The sequence below is a fragment of the Erythrolamprus reginae genome, chromosome 7, assembly GCF_031021105.1.
Source record: "Erythrolamprus reginae isolate rEryReg1 chromosome 7, rEryReg1.hap1, whole genome shotgun sequence".
Classification (NCBI taxonomy): domain Eukaryota; kingdom Metazoa; phylum Chordata; class Lepidosauria; order Squamata; family Dipsadidae; genus Erythrolamprus; species Erythrolamprus reginae.
In genome coordinates, this window is record NC_091956.1 from 41,636,255 (window position 1) to 41,660,760 (window position 24,506).

Here is a 24,506-nt window from a genome sequence, read left to right on the forward strand (position 1 = left end):
CTTTAGAGGCACAAATCTTAGATTCTCTTTGAACTTCTATAATTGCTATGCAACACTGCTTATCTTCAAGAGAGATTAATGATGTTTTAGGGGAGTTTTCCCATTTTTTTTTCAATTTCTCATATCGAAGCTCCCATAGGTGCATCTAGAGCTGTCTATGACGCATGTGTAATCAGGCTGCGACGGAGGCTCTTGACTAGATTGCGCCATTAAGATCTCTCTGTGGCACTAAACCCTGGAGTGCTCCTTGGTTCACCGAGGAACTCCGGGTGTTGAAATGCCAGAATAGACGTCTAGAGAAGCGGTGGAGGAAAATCAAATCTGCGTCTGATCGAACACTTGTAAGAGCTCATATTAAGACTTACAAAGTGGTGCTCAAGGTGGCAAGAAACGCGTATCATGCCACCTTGATTGCATCAGCGGAATCCTGCCTGGCTGCCCTGTTTAGGGTGACCCGCTCTCTTCTAAATCAGGGGAGAGTTGCAGAGCCCTTGCAGGGCAGTGCCGAGGACTTTGATGTGTTTTTTGCTGATAAAATCGTTCAGATTCGGACAGACCTTGATTCCAATTGGACTGCAGAATCGGCTGACAACGAGTCAGTCGAGGTGACTGCGGTCTGTCCTTGTCCGCCTGTCTGGGAGGAGTTTGACCTGGCGACACCTGATGAAGTGGACAAGGCTACTGGAGCTGTGAGTTCCACCACTTGTTTACTGGATCCGTGTCCCTCCTAGTTGGCTTCGGTCAGCAGGGCGGTGACGTGGAGCTGGGTCCAGGAGATTGTCAACGCTTCTTTGGGGGGGGGGTGCTTCCCGGCTCCCTACAAGGAGGCACTTGTGGGCCCCCCCCTTCTCAAGAAGCCTTTCCTGGACCCAGCTGTAATTAATAATTACCGTCCAGTCTCCTACCTTCCCTTTATGGGGAAGGTTGTTGAGAAGGTGGTGGTGATCCAGCTCCAGCAGTCCTTGGAAGAAGCTGATTATCTAGGCCATCAGCAGTCAGGATTCAGGCCCAACTACAGTATGGAAATTGCTTTTCTCGCGCTGATGGCTGATCTCTGGCGGGCCCGGGACAGAGGTTTATCCTCTGTTCTGGTGCTTCTTGACCTCCCAGCGGCTCTCGATACCATCAACTATGGTATACTGTGACGGCTGGAGGGGTTGGGAGTTGGGGGCATTGTTCTTCAGTGCTTTTCCTCCTATCTCTCTGGCCGATCGCAGTCGGTGTTAGTGTGTGTGTGTGTCAGAGGTCGACCTTGAAGCTTCTCCCTTGTGGAGTGCCTCAGGGTTCGGTCCCCTCCCCCTGCTATTTAACATCTACATGAAACTACTGGGTGAGATCATCCAATAGCATGGGGTGAATTGTCATCAGTATGCAGATGACACTCAGCTGTACATCTCCACCCCATGTCCAGTCGGCGAAGCAGTGGAAGTAATGTGCCAGTGCCGGGAGGCTGTTGGGGCCTGGATGGGTGTCAACAGACTCAGACTCAACCCTGATAAGACGCAGTGGCTATGGGTTTTGCCTCCCAAAGACAATTCCACCTGCCCGTCCATTACTCTGGGAGGGGAATTATTGACCCCCTCGGAGAGAGTTCGCAACTTGGGTGTCCTCCTTGATCCACAGCTAACATTGGAACACCATCTCTCAGCTGTGGCGAGGAGGGTGTTTGCCCAGGTTTGCCTGGTGCACCAGTTGCAGCCCTATTTGGGCAGGGAGTCTCTGCTCACGGTCACTCATGCCCTCATCACCTCGAGGTTCGACTACTGCAACGGTCTCTACATGGGGCTATCTCTGAGGAATGTTTGGAAACTTGAGATCATGCAGAATGCAGCTGTGCGAGCAATCATGGCCTTCCTAGATACACAATTATGGCCCTTCCTAGATACACTCCACTTCCTAGATACACAGCACTGGCTACTGATTAATTTCTGGACACAATTCAAAGTGTTGGTAATGACCAATAAGGCCCCACATAGCATCGGACCAGAATACCTATGGGACCGCCTTCTTCCACACAAATCCCCATGGCCGATAAGGTGCCACAGAGTTGGCTTTCTCCAGGTCCCGTTGACTATGTAATGCAGGTTGGCGGGACCGTGGGGGAGGGCCTTTTGTTTGGCTCCCCCGGCCCTATGGAACCAACTACTGCCTGATGTCCGTACTGCTCCCACCCTGCTGGTCTTTAGTAAGACCATGGAGACCTGGGCGGCATAGAAGTCAAATGAATGAATGAATGAATGAATGGATGAGTGATTGAATGAATAAATGAATGAATAAATAAATAAATAAGGTTTAAGATGCCTCCATGCATTCAGTTTTTGTCCTCCATGGCCTGCAGGAGCACTTTGCAGGCCTCCCAAACACTCGTGAGTTCTGTTTTTGGCAAAAATGGGTCCATTTTTGGCTTTCCGAACCCCTCATGCAGCCCGTTTTTGCCTTCCCCAGTTCTCAGGAGCACTCTGCAGGCCTTCCAAATCCTCTGCATGTCCTATTTTTGCGAAAAAACAGCCTGGGGCGTGTGGGAGTAGGTTGTGGAGGCCAAAAACAGGGCTGTATTCGGTCTATAAGACGCACTGACATTTCCACCCACTTTTTTAGGGGGTGGGTAGTGTGTCTTATGGTCTGAAAAATACGGTATGTACTCTGAGAGAAATGGGGGATATGTTCTATACATACATAACTTCTACTGCAAGACAAACTGACATTGGTTATTCATCTGGAAACAACAACTTTCCTTTCAAGATATTTAAACAGTAATTTTATTAAAATCGGTGTAAAAAACAATATATAGAATATTATAAACAATAAATATAACTGTTGTTAGCTGCTCAATGTCCATTTCGGAATGAGCGGCATATACAGTAGTCCCTCACCTATCGCTGGTGTTACGTTCCAGACCTGGCCGCGATAGGTGAAATCCGCGATGGGGAATTTATCGACTGATAGTACTTATTTAAGTATTTATATTGTAATTGTTTGGTAAGTTTTCATTGTTTTAAGTGTTTATAAACCCTTCCCACACAGTATTTATTTTAGATACAGTATTTAAATACAGTATTTACAATTTTAGATATATATATATTTTTTAAAAAACCTGCCGATCGAGTTCGGCGGGCTGTTTAAATCTGCCGATTGACTTCCTCAGAAACCTGCGATGAAGTGAAGCCGCAGTAGGTGAAGCGCGGTATAGCGAGGGACTACTGTAAATGCAATAAATAAATAAATAAATAAATCTTAATGGAAAGTAATACCTGAGATAAACTGAAAAGCAACATAAAATGACAGAATGAAAATAATTTTCCATGATGCAACATAGTTTCTGTTAGTTGGAGGAGTGATTGAGAATTGAATACTCAGACATGCAAACTTACATGACAGTATAGAGACTCTTGGATGGTAGAATTAGAAACAAAATACTTGAGGATTTAATTGAATAGATTCTCAAAATGCCTTCATTTCATGCACTATATCAGATTTTCAAAATTGTTCTTGATTTTACATATTGAAATAATTAGTATAGACCAGTGGCTTCCAAAATAGGCAGTACCACCCCTTGGGGGATGGTGGAATGACCTAGGGGGGCACTAAGAGGAAATGGGGGCGGCAGAGGAGTGCTGGATGTAGGCCTCTTGCAGGGTGTAATTCTGCCTGGGCTCTGTCAGCTGCCAGTCAGCCGGCAAGCAGAAGGCCATGTGGAAGGCAGGAAAGCATATCAGGGCAGTGGGGAAGGGAGGTATTTAATTTCTGAAAATACTGTGATAATATGGTGAGTTGTAATCAGTGAATGGCTACCAAAATTTCTACTACCACACTGTGGCCATGGCTTAAGCAGGATGCTCTGCATTTTCTTTCAACATCTTTCAATGCAAATTGAGTGCTGGGGAGTGGAGCTCCATTTTTGCTACCCCACTGCGTCCCCCCCCTTCCCGGTCTGGGCAGTAGCCCACCCCTGGTTGTAATGTATAATAATTGAAACAACTTAATTTTCATTTTTCTTAATTCACAGGTTGCGTGCAATTTGAACCAAAGGTAAGAAGTCAAAGTTGATTTAGCATTATGTACATTAGGTTGTAAAATTGTAAAATCTGAAAATATTTTTGGGTATGAAAGGTACTTTATGCATAAAGCTAATTGTAATTATTTTCAATAGAAGAAAATGGTTTTGTGATATTTTAAAAAAATCACCAGATACTTTACTATTTGGTTTTCCTTATCAGATTTTTATGTGCTGATTTGTGTAAACATTTCTGACTATATTAAGTGAAACAACTTCTTACTGTTTTGAGGCAAGTAAAAGTGTAACCATTTGTCTTAAATCAGGAGTTTGCAATCGTAAACACTCAAAGAGCCATTTGAACCTGTTTCCTTTCGTGTTTCCACGCTCTAAAGCAATAGCGTGTCTTGTCAGTATATCATTGACATTGAAACAGTAATTACTATCTTAATTACTTATAGGCTTAATTTTACTTGTTTCTAACCATTTAGTATTTAAATTATTTACAGCTATTCTTTTTCCTTTTGTCAACCCAGATGTAAAAATCTTCCCATGTGTCGTTATGACATGATTGATTATTGTTTTTGAGTTTTTGTGTTTATCAAATTTTGCACAGTCAAGAATTTTCCTAATCATGTCTCTCTCCGTTGGTGTGTCTTCTTTCTTCCAATTTTGTGCTACGCAAGTCCTGACTGCAGTAATTACATGTTGTATCAAATAATAATGGGTTTTTTAAATTTTTGAATCTATTATGCCTAGAAGAAAGACCTCCGGTTTATATTGCAGTTTAACTTTGTTTATTTTGTAAATCCACATTCTAATTTTTATCCAAATTTTCTTAATTTCGGATCAGGTCCACCACATTTGGAAAAATGTTCCATTTTTGTTCCTGCATCTCCAGCAATCTGGTTTTAATTTGGGGTAAATTTGGCTAGTCTTGATGGTGATATATGCCACCTATAAAACATCTTTAAAATGTTTTCTTTGTACGCAGTTGATTTAGTTATTTTGAAATTTCTTTTCCAAATTGTCTCCCATTGATCAATATACAGTAATACCTCATGATACGAACTTAATTGGTGCAAGGAGGAGGTTCGTATGACGAAAGGTTCGTAAGACGAAACATTGCTTCCCATAGGAAACAATGTAAAGTCAATTAATCCGTGCAACCAAAACCCCCCCGCAAAAAAACGGCTTTCGGCGACAGCTGGGAAGCGGCGCGGCTGTTTTAAAAGGTGACAGCCGGCCTGGGGGGCTTCCCAGCACCCCCCGAACCCGGGTTCGGGGTTCGGGGGGGTGCTGGGAAGCCCCCCAGGCCGGCTGCGACCTTTTAAAACAGCCGCACGGCTTCCCAGCTGTCTCCAAACGCCGAACGCGGAAGTTCGGCTTTGGCGTTCGGCTTCAGGAGACAGCTGGGAAGCGGCACGGCTGTTTTAAAAGGTCGCAGCCGGCCTGGGGGGCTTTCCAGCACCACCCCGAACCCGGGTTCGGGGGGGTGCTGGGAAGCCCCCCAGGCCGACTGTCACCTTTTAAAACAGCCGCGCCGCTTCCCAGCTGTCTCCTGAAGCCGAACGCCAAAGCCGATCTTCCGCGTTCGGCTTCGGGAGACAGCTGGGAAGCCGCGCGGCTGTTTTAAAAGGTGACAGCCGGGCTGGGGGCCTTCCCAGCAACCTCCCGAACCGAACCCGGGGTTCAGAAAATTTTTGCCTCTTCTTACGAACTTTGTTCGAGTTATGAACCGGCATTCGGGAGGCTTCTGGGAAGCCCCGCCGCCCGGCTGTCACCTTTTAAAACAGCCGCGCGGCTTCCCAGCTGTCTCCTGAAGCCGAACGCCAAAGCCGAACTTCTGCGTTCGGCTTCGGGAGACAGCTGGGAAGCGGCGCGGCTGTTTTAAAAGGTGACAGCCGGGCTGGGGGGCTTCCCAGCAACCTCCCGAACCGAACCCGGGGTTCAGAAAAATTTTGCCTCTTCTTACGAACTTTGTTCGAGTTACGAACCGGCGCGGCTTCCCAGCAGTCTCCGAACGCCAGTTCGTAACTCGAAAAAAGTTCGTAAGAAGAGGCAAAATTTTTCTGAACCCCGGGTTCGTATCACGAGTTGTTCGTAAGACGAGGGGTTCGTATCTTGAGGTACCACTGTATATATTATATCCAATAATTTTTGCCCAACTGATCATGTTTCCTTTGACCATTTCTACTTCCATTTTATAATTTATCAGGAAATTATATGTTTTTGTTACAAATTTTTTTTCTGTTCCTAATATTAATTTATCAAAATCTGTGTCTTTCTCTTGGATTCCTAATTTTTTTTTATCCTTTTGCCATTTCGAGTAGATTTGTGTATAAGGCCACCATTCCACCTTTCATGTCTTGCTCTAATAAGCGTTCTCTTGATTTAATATTCCGCATCTAATATTTGATTGTAATTTACCATTTTTAAAAATTGTGTTGTATTAGGGTTTGTCAAGGCTTCCATAGTAGAATACCATCTGGGAATTTTTGTATACTGTTCTTTTTTTATTTTTAACCATATTGTTAATAGGGAATCTCTAATTAAGTGATTTTTGAAGTATGTTGGAGTTTTATTATTTCCATTCCAGAGCATACTGTGCCATCCACTTAACATATTGTGGCCTTCCAATGTTAGTAATCTTTCTTGTTTGAGGTCAATCCAATCTGATCCAAAGAAGAGTGGCTGTTTGGTAGTAAATTTCAAAATCTGGTAATCCCAATCCTCCTTGTTTGGTTTTGTCTTGTAACCATTTGATTCTTATTCTTGGTTTTTTGCCACTCCATACAAATTTAGAAATTATTCTGTTTAATTTAGTAAAAAAATGGTTTTTTAATTTTATAGGTATCGTTTGAAAAAGGTAAAGGAATTTTGGTAAGATTGTCATTTTGATTGTTGATATTCTTCCTAATAAAGAAATATGGAGTTTATTCCAATCAGTTAATTGTTTCTCTACTTTTTTTGTTAGTACCTCATAGTTGTCTTCCTTAATCGTACTACATTTTTTGTTAATATAATACCCAGGTACGTAACCTTCTTAGCAGTTTGTATTTCCAAAAGTTTTGCTAATTTCTTATCTTGCTCATAATTCATATTTTTGGTTATAATTTTGGTTTTTTGTTTGTTCATTTTTAATCCTGCTACATCACCATATTCCTTTATCTCTTTCATTAAATGTTTCCAAGTCTTCATCGGATTTTCTAATATGAAGACTAAGTCGTCTGCATATGCTTGTAATTTAATATCTTGTCCTTTAATTTTCAAACTTTGGATCTCTGGATTTGTCCTAATTTGATTTAACATTATCTCAATTGATAAAATGTATAACAATGGTGATAGTGGACATCCCTGTCGCACTCCCTTTCCAATTTGAAATTGTTCAGTTATGTCCCCATTAATCATGATTCTTGCGTATTGATTCTGGTAAATAGTTTCAATCATTGTAATAATATTAGAGCCAAATTTCATTTGTTTTATCAGTTGTTTCATAAATTCCCAACTCAAATTATCAAACGCTTTTTGTGCGTCTAAGAAGATAAGAGCCAATGATTTTTCCGGGTGTGCTTCATAAAATTCCAGTACATCTAAAATAGTCCTTGTGTTGTTCCTAATAAATCTACCTGGGAGAAAGCCATTCTGGTCTACGTGTATTCCGTTATTTAAAATTGATTTTAATCTGTTTGCCATAATGGTCATAAATATTTTATAATCTACGCTAAGTAGGGATATGGGTCTATAATTTTGTATTTTATGTTTTTCTGAGTCGCCTTTTGGTATCAGACTCACCGTTGCTTCTGTCCAGGATTTGGGAATTAGTCCTTTTTCTAATACCTCATTATATAAAATTAGTAGTATTTTCCCTAAGAAAGTTTTAAATTCTTTGTAGAATTTGCTAGGAATGCCGTCAGGTCCTGGTGATTTGTTGTTTTTCTGGTTTGTTATTGCATCTTCTAATTCCATCAGAGTTATTTCCTTATTTAATATTGTTCTATCCATTTCTGCTAGTTCTCCTATATCTACTTTATTTATGTATGTTTTTAGATGTTCTTCTATTTTATCTTCTTTTTTATATAGTTCCTTGAAATATTTAGTAATGATCTGTTTTTTTGCTTCTATTGTGGATTGTTTGATTCCTTTATCATCTTCTAAAGACTGTATGTATTGCTCCTCTTCGTCTCCCCATGCCTTATCAATTCTTGACCAGGACTTTTGGGGTGGTGAAAAAAAAGTATATTCTGATTCTTTTATATGTCTCTCTCTCCATAAATCTAAAAGTTTATATTCTCTCACCATCTCAAAGAACTTGTTTGGCAAAGGTTTTCTTTCTTGGGTTTTTTTCTTAGCTGTTGTATAGTCTTTCTGTATGTTGTGTACCGTGTTGAAATCTCCTATGATACATATGTTCCGTCCCCTTATCCGTATCATTTGGTCTTCTATTTTTTGGTAGAATTCTGTTGATTTGAATTTGGGGCATATATCACCATCAAGATTATCTCTTTATAGCCAATTTTAATTTTCATATTGAGTATTCTTCTATCAGTGTCCGCGTATAGTACTTCAGGTTGCAATCTTTCTTTAACGTATTGTCAACCTGCGCTTCCTGCTGCTGCATTAATTGCTTGGTTGTCATAGAGACGGGGATGGGTAGTTATCAAGGGTGGTTGGGAAGTGTTCAGGAGGAGAAAAGTTTTGTTAGGATAAGTTTCGATTTCCCAGGTGTCGGTGGAGACCGTTAGACGGGCAAATTCCTGAAAAGCCCGGGAGGAGCATCTTGGACCACCTGATGCACATGGACAATGGAGATTGGGCGGAAAAAGGGGTTTCCCAAATATGCCCGTGTTACACCAACACTCCGCAGTCTGCATTGGTTGCCGATCAATTTCCGGTTATTATTATTATTATTATTATTATTATTTATTCGATTTGTATGCCGCCCCTCTCCGAAGACTCGGGGCGGCTCACAACATGTAACAACAAATCATAAATAATCCAACAATTTTTAAAAAGTTTAAAGATTTAAAAGACCCCATATACTAACAGACATACACACACGCATACCATATATAAATTAAACATGCCCAGGGGGAGATGTTTCAATTCCCCCATGCCTGACGACAAAGGTGGGTTTTAAGGAGTTTACGGAAGGCAGGAAGAGTAGGGGCAATCCTAATCTCCGGGGGGAGTTGGTTCCAGAGGGCCGGTGCTGCCACAGAGAAGGCTCTTCCCCTGGGGCCCGCCAACCGACATTGTTTAGTTGACGGGACCCGGAGAAGGCCCACTCTGTGGGACCTAATCGGTTGCTGGGATTCGTGCGGCAGTAGGCGGTCTCGGAGATATTCTGGTCCAGTGCCATGAAGGGCTTTAAAGGTCATAACCAACACTTTGAATTGTGACCGGAAATTGATCGGCAGCCAATGCAGACTGCGGAGTGATGGAGAAACATGGGCATACCTAGGTAAGCCCATGACTGCTCTCGCAGCTGCATTCTGCACGATCTGAAGTTTCCGAACACTTTTTAAGGGTAGCCCCATGTAGAGAGCATTACAGTAGTCGAACCTCGAGGTGATGAGGGCATGAGTGACTGTGAGCAGCGAGTCCCGGTCCAGATAGGGCCGCAACTGGTGCACCAGGCGAACCTGGGCAAACGCCCCCCTCGCCACAGCTGAGAGATGTTTTTCTAATGTGAGCTGTGGATCGAGGAGGACGCCCAAGTTGCGGACCCTCTCTGAGGGGGTCAATAATTCCCCCCCCAGGGTAATGGACGGACAGATGGAATTGTCCTTGGGAGGCAAAACCCACAGCCACTCCGTCTTATCCGGGTTGAGCTTGAGTCTGTTGACACCCATCCAGGCCCCAACAGCCTCCAGGCACCGGCACATCACTTCCGCCGCTTCGTTGACTGGGCATGGGGTGGAGATGTAGAGCTGGGTATCATCCGCATATTGATGATACCTCACCCCATGTCCTTGGATGATCTCGCCCAGCGGTTTCATGTAGATGTTGAATAGCAGGGGGGAGAGGACCGACCCCTGAGGCACCCCACAAGGGAGAAACCTAGGAGTCGACCTCTGACCCCCCACTAACACCGACTGCGACCGGCCAGAGAGGTAGGAGGAGAACCACTGAAGAACAGTGCCTCCCACCCCCAACCCCTCCAGCCGGCGCAGAAGGATACCATGGTCGATGGTATCGAAAGCCGCTGAGAGGTCAAGGAGCACCAGGACAGAGGATAAACCCCTGTCCCGGGCCCGCCAGAGATCATCCATCAACGCGACCAAAGCGGTTTCCGTGCTGTAACTGGGCCTGAAACCCGACTGCTGGGGACCTAGATAATCGGCTTCTTCCAAGGACCGCTGGAGCTGGAGCGCCACCACCTTCTCGACAACCTTCCCCATAAAGGGAAGGTTGGAGACTGGACGATAGTTGTTAAGCACAGCTGGGTCCAGGGAGGGCTTCTTGAGGAGGGGGCGCACAAGCGCTTCTTTATAGAGAGATGGAAAAACTCCCCTCCCCAAGGAAGCGTTGGTAATCTCCTGGGCCCAGCTCCGCGTCACCTACCTGCTGGTCGAAACCAACCAGGAGGGACACGGATCCAGTAAACAGGTGGCGGAACTCACAGCTCCAATGGCCTTGTCCACTTCATCAGGTGTCACCAGATCAAACTCTTCCCAGACAGGTGGACAAGTACGGGCCCCAGTCACCTCGACTGACTCATTGTCAGTCGACTCTGTTATACAATTGGAGTCGAGATCGGCCCGGATCCGAGCGACTTTATCAGCGAAAAACGTGTTAAAATCCTCGGCACTACTCTGTAAGGGCTCCCCAACTCCCCCCTGATTGAGAAGGGAGCGGGTCACCCTAAACAGAGCGGCCGGGCGGGATTCCGCTGATGCAATCAAGGCGGCATGGTACGCGCATCTTGCCGCCTTGAGCGCCACTTTGTAAGTCTTAATAAAAGCTCTTACAAGTGTTCGATCGGATTCAGACCTACTCTTCCTCCATCGCTTCTCTAGACGTCTCTTTTGGCGTTTCAACTCCCGGAGCTCCTCGTTGAACCATGGGGCTCTACGGGGTCTAGCGCCACGGAGAGGTCGCAAAGGCGCAATCCGGTCAAGAGCCCCCGCCGCAGCCCTGTTCCAGGCCTCCGCGAGAGACTCCGCCGAACTGTGGTTACAATTCAAAGTGTTGGTTATGACCTATAAAGCCCTTCATGGCACAGGACCAGATTATCTCAGGGACCGCCTTCTGCTGCACGAATCCCAGCGACCAGTTAGGTCCCACAGAGTCGGCCTTCTCCGGGTCCCGTCAACTAAACAATGTTGCTTGACGGGACCCAGGGGAAGAGCCTTCTCTGTGGCGGCCCTGGCTCTCTGGAACCAACTCCCCCCAGAGATTAGAATTGCCCCCACCCTCCTTGCCTTTCGTAAGCTGCTTAAAACCCACTTCTGCCGCCAGGCATGGGGGAATTGAGATACTCTTTCCCCCTAGGCCTTTACAATTTTATGCATGGTATGTCTGTATGTATGCTTGGTTTTTATAATAATGGGTTTTTAACTGTTTTTAGTATTGGATTATTATTATATGCTGTTTTATTGTTGCTGTTAGCCGCCCCGAGTCTCCGGAGAGAGGCGGCATACAAATCAAATAAATGAATGAATGAATGAATGAATGAATGGATGGATGGATGACATTTTAATTTATTCGGAGTTCTTAGAGGAACATGTAACTCTGGTCAGAGAAGTTTTGAAGAAACTCAAAACTGCGGAACTGTATGCTAACTTAGAAAAGTGCGAATTTCACCAGGGCAAAATCAACTATTTGAGGTATCGCATCTCACATGGATCCGGAGAAATGGATCCGGAGAAGGTAAAAGCGGTCCTGGAGTGGAAGGCTCCATAAACTAGGAAACAATTACAAAGTTTTTTGGGTTTCACAAATTTTTAACGGCAGTTTATCCCAGCGTTTTCTCAGATAGCACTACCGATTACCAGCCTACTGAAAACAAAGGGAGAAGGTAAACCCAAACCCAATGGGCCTTTGTCATGGTCAATGGAGTGCCAGGCAGCTTTCGAAAAGCTGAAAAAACTATTCACGAGCGAACCAATCCTCAAACATCCTGATTTGGAAAACCCGTTTGTAGTACAAGTGGATGCCAGTGATGTGGCTGTGGGAGCGGTGTTACTGCAACGAGATGAGGGACAGGTGTTATGTCCCTGTGCATGTACATCGGGGAAGCTAAGCGACACCGAGCAGAGATGGGCAGTGTGGGAAAAGGAAGCGTTTGCTGTACGCTGGGCACTGCTCTCCTGGAGACATTTCCTGGGAGGAACAAAGCAACCTTTTGAGGTGTGGACAGATCACAAAAACTTGGAAGCTTTGAAACCCCCCCGGAAATTATTCCCTAAACAAGCCAGATGGGCGCAACATTTCAGTCGGTTCAACTTTTCACTGCGCTATCTACCGGGGGGAGCAATTTCATGGCAGATGCTCTGTCGAGAATGCCATAGTACAATAGCGGAAGGCTGGAGCTAATTCAATCAGTAATACCACCCTCACAAATGGCTTGCTCGGCGATGACTCGGCATCACAGCACCAAGAAGATGGATCTTCCTGATGATCTGATGGCAAACCTGCAAAATGCATTGGAAACCAATGACTGGTTTCGGACTCATGAGGGTGATTGCACCAAAAGGGACGGCCTAGCTTGGCTGGGATCACGCTTGTATATTCCACTGGCGTTGAGGCCTCTAATATTGGAAAGAGGGCATGACTCTAAGGTGGCAGGACATTTTGCTTTCTTGAAAACCTTGCATTTATTAAGAAGGCAGTTCTGGTGGCCCTCAATGAAAAAGGACATTGACTTATGTAGCTAGTTGCCCGGTAAGTGCAGCCACTAAACGACCCCCAGGTCGCTCCCAAGGACTGTTGCAGACAGTGGCAAGACTGGGGGCACCCTGGAAGGAAATATCAATAGATTTTATTGTGGATCTAACTGAGAGTGGAGGGAATACAGTTATTTGGGTTGTTACTGACCTTTTCTCCAAACAGGTGCATTTTGTGGCATGTTCAAAAATCCCCACTGCCAAAACACTAGCAAGACTGTTCATACAACATGTGTATCGGCTACACGAAGTTCCTGAGCGGATCATATCAGATTGTGGGGTGCAATTAACCTCTAAATTTTGGAAAGAGTTTATGGGGTTATTGGGTACCAAACAGGGGCTCAGCTCAAGCCATCATCCTCAAACCAATGGGGGGTGCGAGAGGACAAACTCCGTCCTAGAACAGTACCTGAGATTTGAACTATCAACAGGATAATTGGAGTGAGCTCTTGCCCTTTGCGGAAGTGGCCTATAATAACTCATTACACAGTAGTACGGGGTTCACTCCTTTTAAGTTAGTAAGTGGACAAGACTTTGTACCAATTCCGGAACTACCCCAGGACGAGCCTCAGCATCCATCCTTAAAAGATTGGGTGCCGCAACTCAAGGCGACTTGGCCCGTAGCTAGAAAGGCGCTTGATGAGGCTCAGATTTATCATAAGGCACAAGCGGATAAGAAAAGGATAGCTGCAGAGTACAAGGTGGGAGATAGGGTTTACCTCTGAACAAAATTCTTGAGGACAATGCAGAAATCCAAGAAATTAGGAGCTAAGTACGTAGGTCCTTTCCCTATCATACAAGTGGTAAATTCGGTGGTAATGAAGTTAGAATTGCCAAAAGAGCTGAGGAAAGTCCACCTGATGTTCCATGTAAGTTTGCTGAAACCGGAACGCATAAGTGAATTACGCCCACCGCAACCAGATCCCCCAGCCACATTACTCATTGAGGGTGAACAACATTTTGAGGTAAAAGAGGTGTTGGATTCTCGGAAAACCAGGGGGAAAACTCAGTATCTGGTAGCTTAGAAACATTTTCCAGTATCACATGCAGAATGGGTGGACGAAAAACATATGAATGCTCAGAGGGAAATTGACCGTTTTTGATTGAGATACCCTGAAAACCCGTAATGTAGTATTGTATATGTGTTATTTTGTTTTGCCTTTTAGGACTAAAGTCCCATTTCCAGGGGGGGCAAATGTAAACCTGTGCTTTTTGCTGCTGCATTCATTGCTTGGTTGTCAGAGACGAGGAGGGGTTTGGGAAGTGTGCAGGAGGAGAAAAGTTTTGTTAAGATAAGTTTCGATTTCCCAGGTGTCGGTGGAGACCGTTAGACAGGCAAATTCCTGAGAAGTCCGAGAGAAGCATCTTGGACCATCTGATGCGCATGGACAATGGAGATTGGGCGGATGCCCAACAGGGGGGTGGAAAAGGGGGTTTTAGTATGTGGGTTATGCGCCATTTTCTTCAGACTTTGCTTTGCTTTTGATGCTTCAAGTTCTGATTTTGATAAATTAACTTTGAACCTTAAATGAAAGGACTCTGAGTTTTATTTGTCTGAATTCTGACTGGCAGCCTTGACATGTATACTGCTATACCTCTTTTTTTTGAGTGATAACGCAGTAAATAATTTACCCAGTTTTTTGTTTTGTAATAATTTATGGTCTTGTTTCCTAATGTGGACTTAATGTAGGCATAATATGTCAGGGTCTTCTTTCTGTAGTTTAGTCATTGTCTGCTTTCTTTTGATAGTAGAATTTAAGCCATTGATGTTTACTGAGAAGCTTTTAAGGGTTTTCATTTTTTACTGTCTCTTCACTGCCGCTCTTGTTACTGCCCTCTCCTCCCTCTTTAATCTATTCCTTTGTCTCTTGTCCCCTGATTCCTTTTCTTCTCTCTCTTCTTCTCTGGCCTGAGGTTCAACGCCGGAATTGTTTGCGTCTTCTCTTTCTAATTATTGTGAGATAAAATGATCAGCTTTCTCAAATGAATAAATTTTAATTCCCCCCCCCTTTCCACGTTATCAAAAGGCCCTCCGGTATTAGCCATCTAAATGGGATTTCTCTTCTCAACAGTTTGGCAGTTAGATAATGAAAATCTCTGCGTCTTTCTCTAATTCTCTTTGGGATTTGTTTTAATATGATTATTTCTTTATCTTTAAACGTTATTTGTTCATTTCTTGTGCATCTATAGATTTAATCTCTAACTGTCTTTTTTGTAAAACGGACATGTACTTCCCTCAGCACTCTGTTTTTTTCCGCATAGTTGGTTTGGATTCTATACACTTCATCTATGTGGTTTCTCACCTCTTCCTCATCTATTTGTAGGTTTTCTGTTATTATCTTCGCCATCTTGCTAGGTAGGTCTTCTGCCTGTTCTGGTACATTTTGGAAGCGGAGGAAATATGAAGACTTCTCCATTTCTAAAACAGCGATTGCACCCTCTAGCTCTTTGTTCGTGGCTCTGCATGTTCAATCTTATCATCCATTCTAACTGTGTTGGTTTCTATGTTTTTAATCCTTTGTTCGTGATTAGTAATGACCTCTTGTACGCCTTCCATTCTGGCCTCGAGTCCTTCAATCTGCCCAGCCATTCTTTCAAAGTTTTTGTTGGTCTCCTCCTGGTTTTGTTTCATTGTCTCTTGTGTCGTGGCTGCTGATTCTTGGCTTCTTGCCATAAACTCTTGTATTAACTCTAATGAGGCCTGTATCAAGTGCAAGGTAGGTAGCTGACCCTGTTTATCTGCTGTTGCCATCTCAGTATTTAATTTGGTGCTTGAGATGTTCGGGCTTCCAGATGGTGTTGTTTTTTTTAGGGTTCTAGTAAAGGTTGTTGACATATTAAGAGTAATTAGGAAGAGATTCCACAGTTTCTTAATATCTATGTTTGTTACTGTAGTAGTGGTTAAGCAATAATCAATCAATTACTATAACTAATAATAGCAATAATATAAATAAATCAGTCTTATCTGTACAAATTAATCTATGTTACTCTTACCCTATCAAAATAGTTCAGTTACACTCAATATTCCTTGTATTTTTGAAAATAGAAATAGAAATAAAAATACTAATATAAGGGGAAGGTTGTTGAGAAGGTGGTGGCGCTCCAGCTCCAGTGGTCCTTGGAAGAAGCCGATTATCTAGGTCCCCAGCAGTCGGGTTTCAGGCCCGGTTAGAGCATGGAAACTGCTTTGGTCGCGTTGATGGATGATCTCTGGCGGGCCCGGGACAGGGGGTTATCCTCTGTCCTGGTGCTTCTTGATTTCTCAGCGGCTTTCGATAACATCGACCGTGGTATCCTTCTGCGCCGGCTGGAGGGGTTGGGAGTGGGAGGCACTGTTTTTCAGTGGTTCTCTTACCTCTCCGGTCGGTCGCAGTCGGTGTTAGTGGGGGGTCAGAGGTCGACCCCGAGGTCTCTCCCTTATGGGGTGCCTCAGGGGTCGGTCCTCTCCCCCCTGCTATTCAATATCTACATGAAACCGCTGGGTGAGATCATCCAAGGGCATGGGGTGAGGTATCATCAGTACGCTGATGATACCCAGTTTTACATCTCTACCCCATGTCCAATCAACGAAGCAATGGAAGTGATGTGCCGGTGCCTGGAGGCTGTTGGGGCCTGGATGGGTGTCAACAGACTCAAACTGAACCCGGATAAGACGGAGTGGCTGTGGGTTTTGCCTCCCAAGGACAATTCCATCTGTCCGTCCATCACCCTGGGGGGAGAATTACTTGGGCATCCTCCTCGATCCTCAGCTCACATTAGAGAACCATCTTTCAGCTGTGGCGAGGGGGGTGTTTGCCCAGGTTCGCCTGGTGCACCAGTTGCGGCCCTATTTGGACTGGGACTCACTGCTCACAGTCACTCATGCCCTCATCACCTCGAGGTTCGACTACTGTAACGCTCTCTACATAGGGCTACCTTTGAAAAGTGTTCGGAAACTTCAGATCGTGCAGAATGTAGCTGCGAGAGCAGTCATGGGCTTCCCCAAATATGCCCATGTTACACCAACACTCCGCAGTCTGCATTGGTTGCCGATCAATTTCCGGTCACAATTCAAAGTGTTGGTTATGACCTATAAAGCCTTTCATGGCATCGGACCAGAATATCTCCGAGACCGCCTTCTGCTGCACGAATCCCAGCGACCAGTTAGGTCCCACAGAGTCGGCCTTCTCCGGATCCCATCAACTAAACAATGTTGGTTGGTGGGCCCCAGGGGAAGAGCCTTCTCTGTGGCGGCCCCGACTCTCTGGAACCAGCTCCCCCCAGAGATTAGAACTGCCCCTACCCTCCTTGCCTTTCGTAAACTCCTCAAAACCCACCTTTGTTGTCAGGCATGGGGGAATTGAGATATCTACCCCGGGCCTATATAATTTATGTATGGTATGTTTGTAGGTATGTCTGCTTAAAAATGGGTTTTTTTAACCATTTTAAATTGTAAATTGTAAATTATTAGATTTGTCATGAACTGTTTTATTGTGTTGTGAGCTGCCCCGAGTCTATGGAAAGGGGCGGCATACAAATCTAATAAATAAATAAACCTAATAAATAAATATAAATTCTAATGCAAATTAATATTTAAATATATGCTTAAATATGCTTATAGATATGCTTAAATATATTTAGATCTAGTTAAGTACAGTGGTACCTCATGATGCGAACCCCTCGTCATATGAACTTTTTGAGATACGAACCCGGGGATTAAGATTTTTTTTGCCTCGTCTTAAGACACTTTCCGTCTTACGAACCTGAGCCCGGGTTCGTGGGCTCTCTTACTGCGCATGCGCTCTTACTGACAGAGGGATTCCCCTGCCTTGTGACTGCCCCGATTGGATTTTCCATTTGTTTCCCCGCCCACCCTTCCCCGCCTTGCAACTCCAGCCGAAGCACCTTGTCCAGATGACCCCCTTCCTCATTCATCTGCATGGCCACAACAGTTCATATCTGGGCATTTAGTTTAGGTCCACAATTGTTAACTGAGCATTCAAGTCTAGGCCCACTCCAGGGCTACAACTGTTGATAACTAGCCATTGAAGTTTGGGTACACTGGAGGGCCACACCTGTAAATTATATGAAGCTGGCAATGGTTAGGCACTATTATTGAATTGTCAGAAACCCACACCCTGTTAATGATATGAAGCTGGCAATGGCCTGGTGCAAATTATTTCAGCTTTTTCAAGGTGACCCCCTGGGAAGGAACATGCATTTTGCCTCTTAGAAACCATCTCTGCCAAAATTAATTTTATTGATGGGCAGCTGCAGTTATCAAATTGTCAGAATTTGAACCCAAACTATACACAAATATTTACATAAAAATAAACCTAAATATATACATACATGGATTTTACAGCTGTCTGGGGGGGGGGGAGGTGATGTAGGTGGAAGTGGCAGAGGAGGAGGAGGAGAAGGTGGTGGTAGCAAACACTATAACCACTCAGGTGGTGGCACAGCCAAGTCCCATGGGATCCACGTTTGGTTCATTTTAAGGAATGTAAGTATGTCCATGTTGTCTGTGGATAGGCAGATCCTTTTGTCAGTGATGACCCCTCCTGCAGTGCTGAACACACGCTGCTCGGACAGGACACTTGCCACAGGGCAGCACGTCCAGGGCATAGAGGGCAAGCTCTGGCCACGTGTCCAATTTACCTACCCAAAAATTGAAGGGGATGGAGGCATCACTAAATGCCATGAGACGCGTGGACAGGTAGTCATCCACCATGCATGTCACATTCTGTCTTCTTGTGTTATGGGCCATCACATCCGATAGTGGGGGATGTGTGGGACGATGGAATAGGTTTTCCCCCATTGTGGCCATGTTCACCCTTCCCTGTGAGGTGCTGCCAGTGCCCTTTCTGCGTTGGCGACTGTGTCGTCCTACTCCACGTGCCACCACTGAGCCCTCCAAGTCCTGTGGGAACTCTGCCACCAGCCCACGCTTGTACTCTCTCATTTTACACTCCCGCTCGAGGGCTGGGATCAAGGAGAGGATGTTGTCCTTATACCGGGAATCCAGCAGGGTGGCCACCCAGTAACTGGCAGAGGTGACGATGCGGGCTACCCTGGGGTTATTGCGCAGGCAATGGAGCATATAGTGGCTCATGTGAGCCAGGCTGCCCTGAGTCAAGGAGAGGTTGTCAGTAACAGGTCTCTCCTCCTCCTCTTCCTCCTGCTCCTCCCTCCAGTGATGCTCCATGTATGTCCATGAGCTGCACTGGGGGCTGCCCTGTTGCAAGTCGTCGTCGTCCTCCTCCTCCCCGAAAACTCTCCGCTGGCTGGACAGCGGAGTACCTGGCTGCTGTCGGCCCAGCCACCCACCCTGCGAGCCATGTATGTGCTCCCCTGCTGCCTGGGAAAATGGGCCTTTCTCCTCCTCCTCCTCCTCTGTTAGTTGGGGGAAAGATCAAAAGCAACATGAGAAAATATTATCTTACTGAAAGAGTAGTAGATCCTTGGAACAAACTTCCAGCAGACGTGGTAGATAAATCCACAGTAACTGAATTTAAACATGCCTGGGATAAACACATATCCATCCTAAGATAAAATACAGAAAATAGTATAAGGGCAGACTAGGTGGACCAGGAGGTCTTTTTCTGCCGTCAGACTTCTATGTTTCTATGTTTCTATGTTTCCTCCTGTGCCACCATCACATCCTCCGTCAAGGCCTGAAGGGTTTTTTTCCAGTAGGCAAAGGATGAGGATGGTAGCGCTGACGATGGCATTATCAGCGCTGACCATATCAGTGGCGTACTGGAAGCACTGCAGCACAGCACAAATGTCCCTCATGGAGGCCCAGTCATTGGTGGTTAAGTGCTGTTGGTCTGCACTTCTCCAATGCACTTGCAAGGAGAGTCCAGGATGGGTTATTCTCAGCCTGATTGGCTGGGACTGAGTTTAATTTAAATATTTAATATTAGCCAGGCACCGCCCCCTTAGCCCTCCAGTCTAAAAAACTCAGTCGCAGTAATGGGACATTGAGTTTATTGCTCCTGTTAAACACGGTTTAATAGGGTATACTTTGAGTTTTAATAAATGTTATATATGTTTATATTGTGCTTTTAACTCCTTTCTTCTTTTTCCTTTATTTTTCAGGCATCAAGGGGCGGCTTCTCGTTGGCAGCGAGGGTTAATTCCCCCAGTGGGACTAACCCCCTAGGCTGCAGCTCCTCTCCTGACTAGCCCACAAGCCTGGAGGCTCAGGGAGGGCTTTGAGAGGAGCGCCCGGGTTGCCTGTCTCCGCGACAGCGCCCGGTGGATAGGCGGTCGGCTGACGCCATGGGGGGCCTGCTCCCCATGACGGATATGCCGCTTGAAGACAGAAGGAAGCCTCGCGCCCCGACGGAGCCCCCTCCCTTCCCCCCCCGGCGCGCTGAGCACCAAGCCAGTGGGAGGACCAACTACGTACCGGCTACGAGCGTCGCCATCTTGGGGGGGGATAAGGGCGGGAACGGAGAAGAGTTCCCGCCTGAATAAAGCGGCCATTCCTTTGCCTGCTCCGTCATGACCGCAGGGGCGGTTGCCATGACAACGACAGGCCAGTAACAGGCACGGGCGGAGGTAGAATCCCCGCCCACCTCCTGTTTACTCCTTTGTGGTCGGACCGTTGCCCTCCATAAGGCCAAGGTAGCTGTCACTCCGGATCGAAGGTTGCCATGGCAACGTCTGAGTGACATTCCGGCAAACCAATAGGAGAGCGCGAAGGCCGGAAAGGCCGAGGAAGAGCTTCTCCTTGTATTCTTGGTTTGCCGGGAGCTACGCAGCCGCATTAGAGCCTCAGAAATCCAACTCCGTCATTGTTTTAATACAACGAGAGAGATTTCTTGCTCACCCTCCGAGTATTCTTCCTGGCTGACCGTGAGTTATCTCAGTTTTCTGTCATGGCTGAAACACCATCTCACGCAGGGGAGGAGGCCAACGCCATTGCTAGGCCCAGTACCCCTAAGGAAAAAAGCCAAAAATCCAAATCTTCTCAGAGTTCTTCACTCAGAGAGGCTGAGAAGCGAATAAGGGCCCTGGAAAGGCAATTGGAAGCCTCTCAAAAACAGGCTTTCCTACCGGCTAAAGGATTTGCTCCCACACCCACGCCAGCCTCCCCCGCGATCCCAACAGGGGTAGCAGGCTCGGCCTTGGAGCAGGACTGGTCCCCTGAAAGGCCCATACTGCCTTCTCCTGCAGAAGGGTTTCCTTGGGGCAGACAAGCGACCATGTGGCCTGGCAACCTGGGTCCTCAATCTTACGTTCCTTTTCAACCTGCCCCAGCACCATCCTCCACATTTACACCAACAGCTGCAGGACTGCGCAACGCCCAGGACTCCTGGCAGAGCATGCCACAGGCCCTACAGGATTTAATCTCCAATGTATTCTCCCAAGGAGTTGAGACAGGGGCTCTGCAGCAGCAAAATGTGATGGGTCACCCCCCACAAAAACACAGGAGTCCCTGGACTGCTCCAGCCTCACATTCCATGTCTGAATCTATGGAAGAGGAGGACTCTGTTAGGGATGACTACAGTGACCACGAGGATGACCTTTCAGGGGATGAACACCCTCCAGAACCACCTGTCTTCGCAGGTCTCTTTAAGTCATCATTATTCCGGCTCTTACTCAATAAGGCCAAACTTACCATTGAGCAGGCAGGAGAGAGCAGCCAGCCGGATGACCCCAACTCATCCCAGCCCAAGGCGGGCCTCTTCGTACTGCCAAAGCAAGAAACAGTGGACATTCCCTCTTCCCATCTGTTCTTGGAGACTGTGCGGAGACCCTGGGAAAATCCAGCAGCGGCTCAGGGCCCATCCAACCTGGACCGCAAATTTTATACATTTGACCAGCAAATGGAGGACCTGTTAACGTTCCCAACAGTGGACAAACCGGTCACCAGCCTAGTCTCCAACGCCCTGGTCCCCTCGGAGTCTCAAGAGGGGCTTAGGGCTGAGGACAAAAGGGCCGAAAATGTCGTGCGTAAAACCCACCAGATGGCGGCCTGGGCCATTCGGGCCTCATCTGCGGCCTCATTTTTTAACAGGGCAACCCTCCTTTGGATCAAGGACCTCCAATCACGGGTGGATCCTGAAGACGGCCGCCTTCGACAGGACCTGAACAAAATTTTAGCCGCCACCGAATTCTCGGCAGATGCGACGGTCAATGCGGCCAAGTTCGCGGCCAGGGCCATGGCTTCATCAGTGTCCTCCCGCCGGCTCATATGGCTACGCAGCTGGCAGGCGGACGTTAAGTCCAAATGGAGCTTGGCCTCAGCTCCATTTAAGGCCGGGAAATTATTTGGGGAAGTCCTTGACGACGTTTTGGTCGAGGACAAGGATAAAAAGAAAGTCATGCCGAAGTCCAAAAAGACGGAAAGAAGGTTCACTCCTTACCAAAGGCGCCAGCCCTTTCGGTCAGAGCCCTCCTCGAGCTCTACCCAGGCATCGAGGCCTTACTTCCAGGGCTCTTTCAACCAGGGGTCATTCCGATCGGACAGGTCAGCTACTAGCGACCGCGGCAGATCCTATCAGGGACGCCGACCCTTCAGAGGGGCTGGGAGGGGATTTAGGAAAAACAAATGACTCCTTCATCTCCGTTCCACTGGGGGGCAGGCTCATCCACTTCGCAGAACAATGGGCCCTGCTATCTTCAGACACTTGGGCGGCAACTACTGTGGCAGAGGGCCTGAGGCTCGAATTCCTTCAACTTCCCCCTCACCGCTTCGTCACATGCCCCATCCCGTTGGATATCCGAAGGAAGGGCCTCCTTTACAAAGAGGTCTCCCATCTACTGGAAATAGGGGCCATAGAGGAGGTACCCTTGGAAGAGCAGGGGAAGGGGTTTTACTCCCCAGTTTTCCTCGTTCCCAAGACTTCTGGGGGGGTCAGACTAATTCTGAACCTGCGTCAGTTGAACATTTATATAAGGTACAGACGTTTCAAAATGTACTCACTGCGGACTATTCTCGCATCTATCAGGCACAAGGACTTCTTGACGTCAATAGATCTCAAAGAGGCCTACTTACACGTTCCCATTTTTCCACCGCACAGGCGGTTCCTCCGGTTCTGCCTAGAAGGGACCCATTTCCAATACAAGTCAATGCCCTTTGGACTTTCGTCCGCCCCAAGGACCTTTACGAAGCTTTTAGACGTTCTCACAGCTTCCCTGAGACAGCAGTCGGTGCGCCTCATGGCGTACCTAGACGACATTGTGATACTGGCCAAGACAAACGACCAGGCGCTTCGGGATCTACACTTGACCATCACTACGCTCGAACGCCATGGCTTCACAGTGAACTGGGACAAGAGCCACCTAACACCAACAAGGAGGCTGGCTCATTTGGGGACTACCATCGATACCACCCAGGGCATGGTGTTTCTTTCCCCAGGGAGGAGAGCCTCCATCAGGAAACTCGTAAGAGATCTGAACAGTCAGCGGTTCCCAAGACTCTCCTTCCTGTCAAAGATCTTGGGGACCCTGGTATCCTGCATAGAGGTTGTCCCTTGGGCCAGGCATCACTTGAGAGCGCTACAATGGTTCCTGCTGCCCTTCCAAAAGGCAAAATCCAGCCACCTGCACAGGAGGATTCTGCTCCCGGGCGGGGTTCGCAATTCTCTTCGTTGGTGGATTTCTCCGGCCTTGGACAAGGGTTCCTCCTTCCTGCCAAAACACCATCTTACGCTGACGACAGACGCCAGTTTGTTTGGTTGGGGGGCCCACCTTGCTTCCCAGTTGGCCCAGGGCGTATGGGACCATCGGGATTTACGACAGGTCAACATCAACTTCCTGGAGTTGAAGGCGGTTTCGTTGGCCCTCCGGAGCTTCACCCCCTGGGTTCGAGGGCGACACATTCTGGTCCTCACGGACAATGTGGCTACCCGGGCACATATCAACAGACAAGGCGGGACACGTTCTCGCCGCCTGATGGAGGAGGCCGAGTCCCTATTACGGTGGGCAGAGGCCAACTTAGCCTCTATTTCAGCGGAACATATCTCGGGGATACACAATGTATGCGCGGACTGGCTGAGTCGGGAGACTCTGGACCCCGGGGAGTGGCGACTGGACCCCGCGATCTTCCAGGAGCTGGTGAGGAGGTTCGACCTACCGATATTGGACCTTTTTGCGACGGCCCACAACACCCAGCTCCCCCGTTTCTTCTCCCGCTTTCCTTCCCCAGGAGCAGAGGCAGTGAACACGTTACATCAAAGATGGCCGTCGGGCCTTCTTTATGCATTTCCACCGATCCCTCTAATACCGCAAGTAATCCGGAAACTATTGGAAGAACAGGCGGAGGTTCTCCTACTGGCCCCGTTCTGGCCGAGGCGCATCTGGTTTGCCGATCTAGTGGAACTATCAATTGCGGCACACTGGAGAATTCCGGATCACCAATTGCACCTCACACAGGGAGCAATGAGTCACCCAGATCCCCAGTGGTGGCAGTTGACCGTCTGGCACTTGAGCGGGAACATCTGAGGAGTCAGCTCGTGCCAGACGCGGTCATAGATACTATGCAGGCGGCTCGCCGGCCGTCTACAAGGCGAATTTACCAGGCGACCTGGGCGGCGTTCGCCGACTTCTGCACACAACGTCAGGTGGACCCACAGGGAGCCACTCCCTTGATGGTGCTTTCCTTCTTGCAAGCGGGAATGGACAAG

At 47.0% G+C, this 24,506-nt stretch overlaps 1 protein-coding gene across 4 annotated transcripts in view; it reads left to right on the forward strand.

The window, feature by feature from the left end:
* LOC139170338 (tripartite motif-containing protein 59-like) overlaps positions 1-24,506 on the forward strand; it is a 170,566-nt gene that overhangs the window by 68,139 nt on the left and 77,921 nt on the right. For all 4 annotated transcript variants that reach the window (XM_070757394.1, XM_070757397.1, XM_070757395.1 and 1 more), the window contains exon 4: positions 4,007-4,029. In XM_070757394.1, the coding sequence (XP_070613495.1) occupies positions 4,007-4,029 (23 nt within the window). The remainder of the gene's footprint in view (positions 1-4,006; positions 4,030-24,506) is intronic.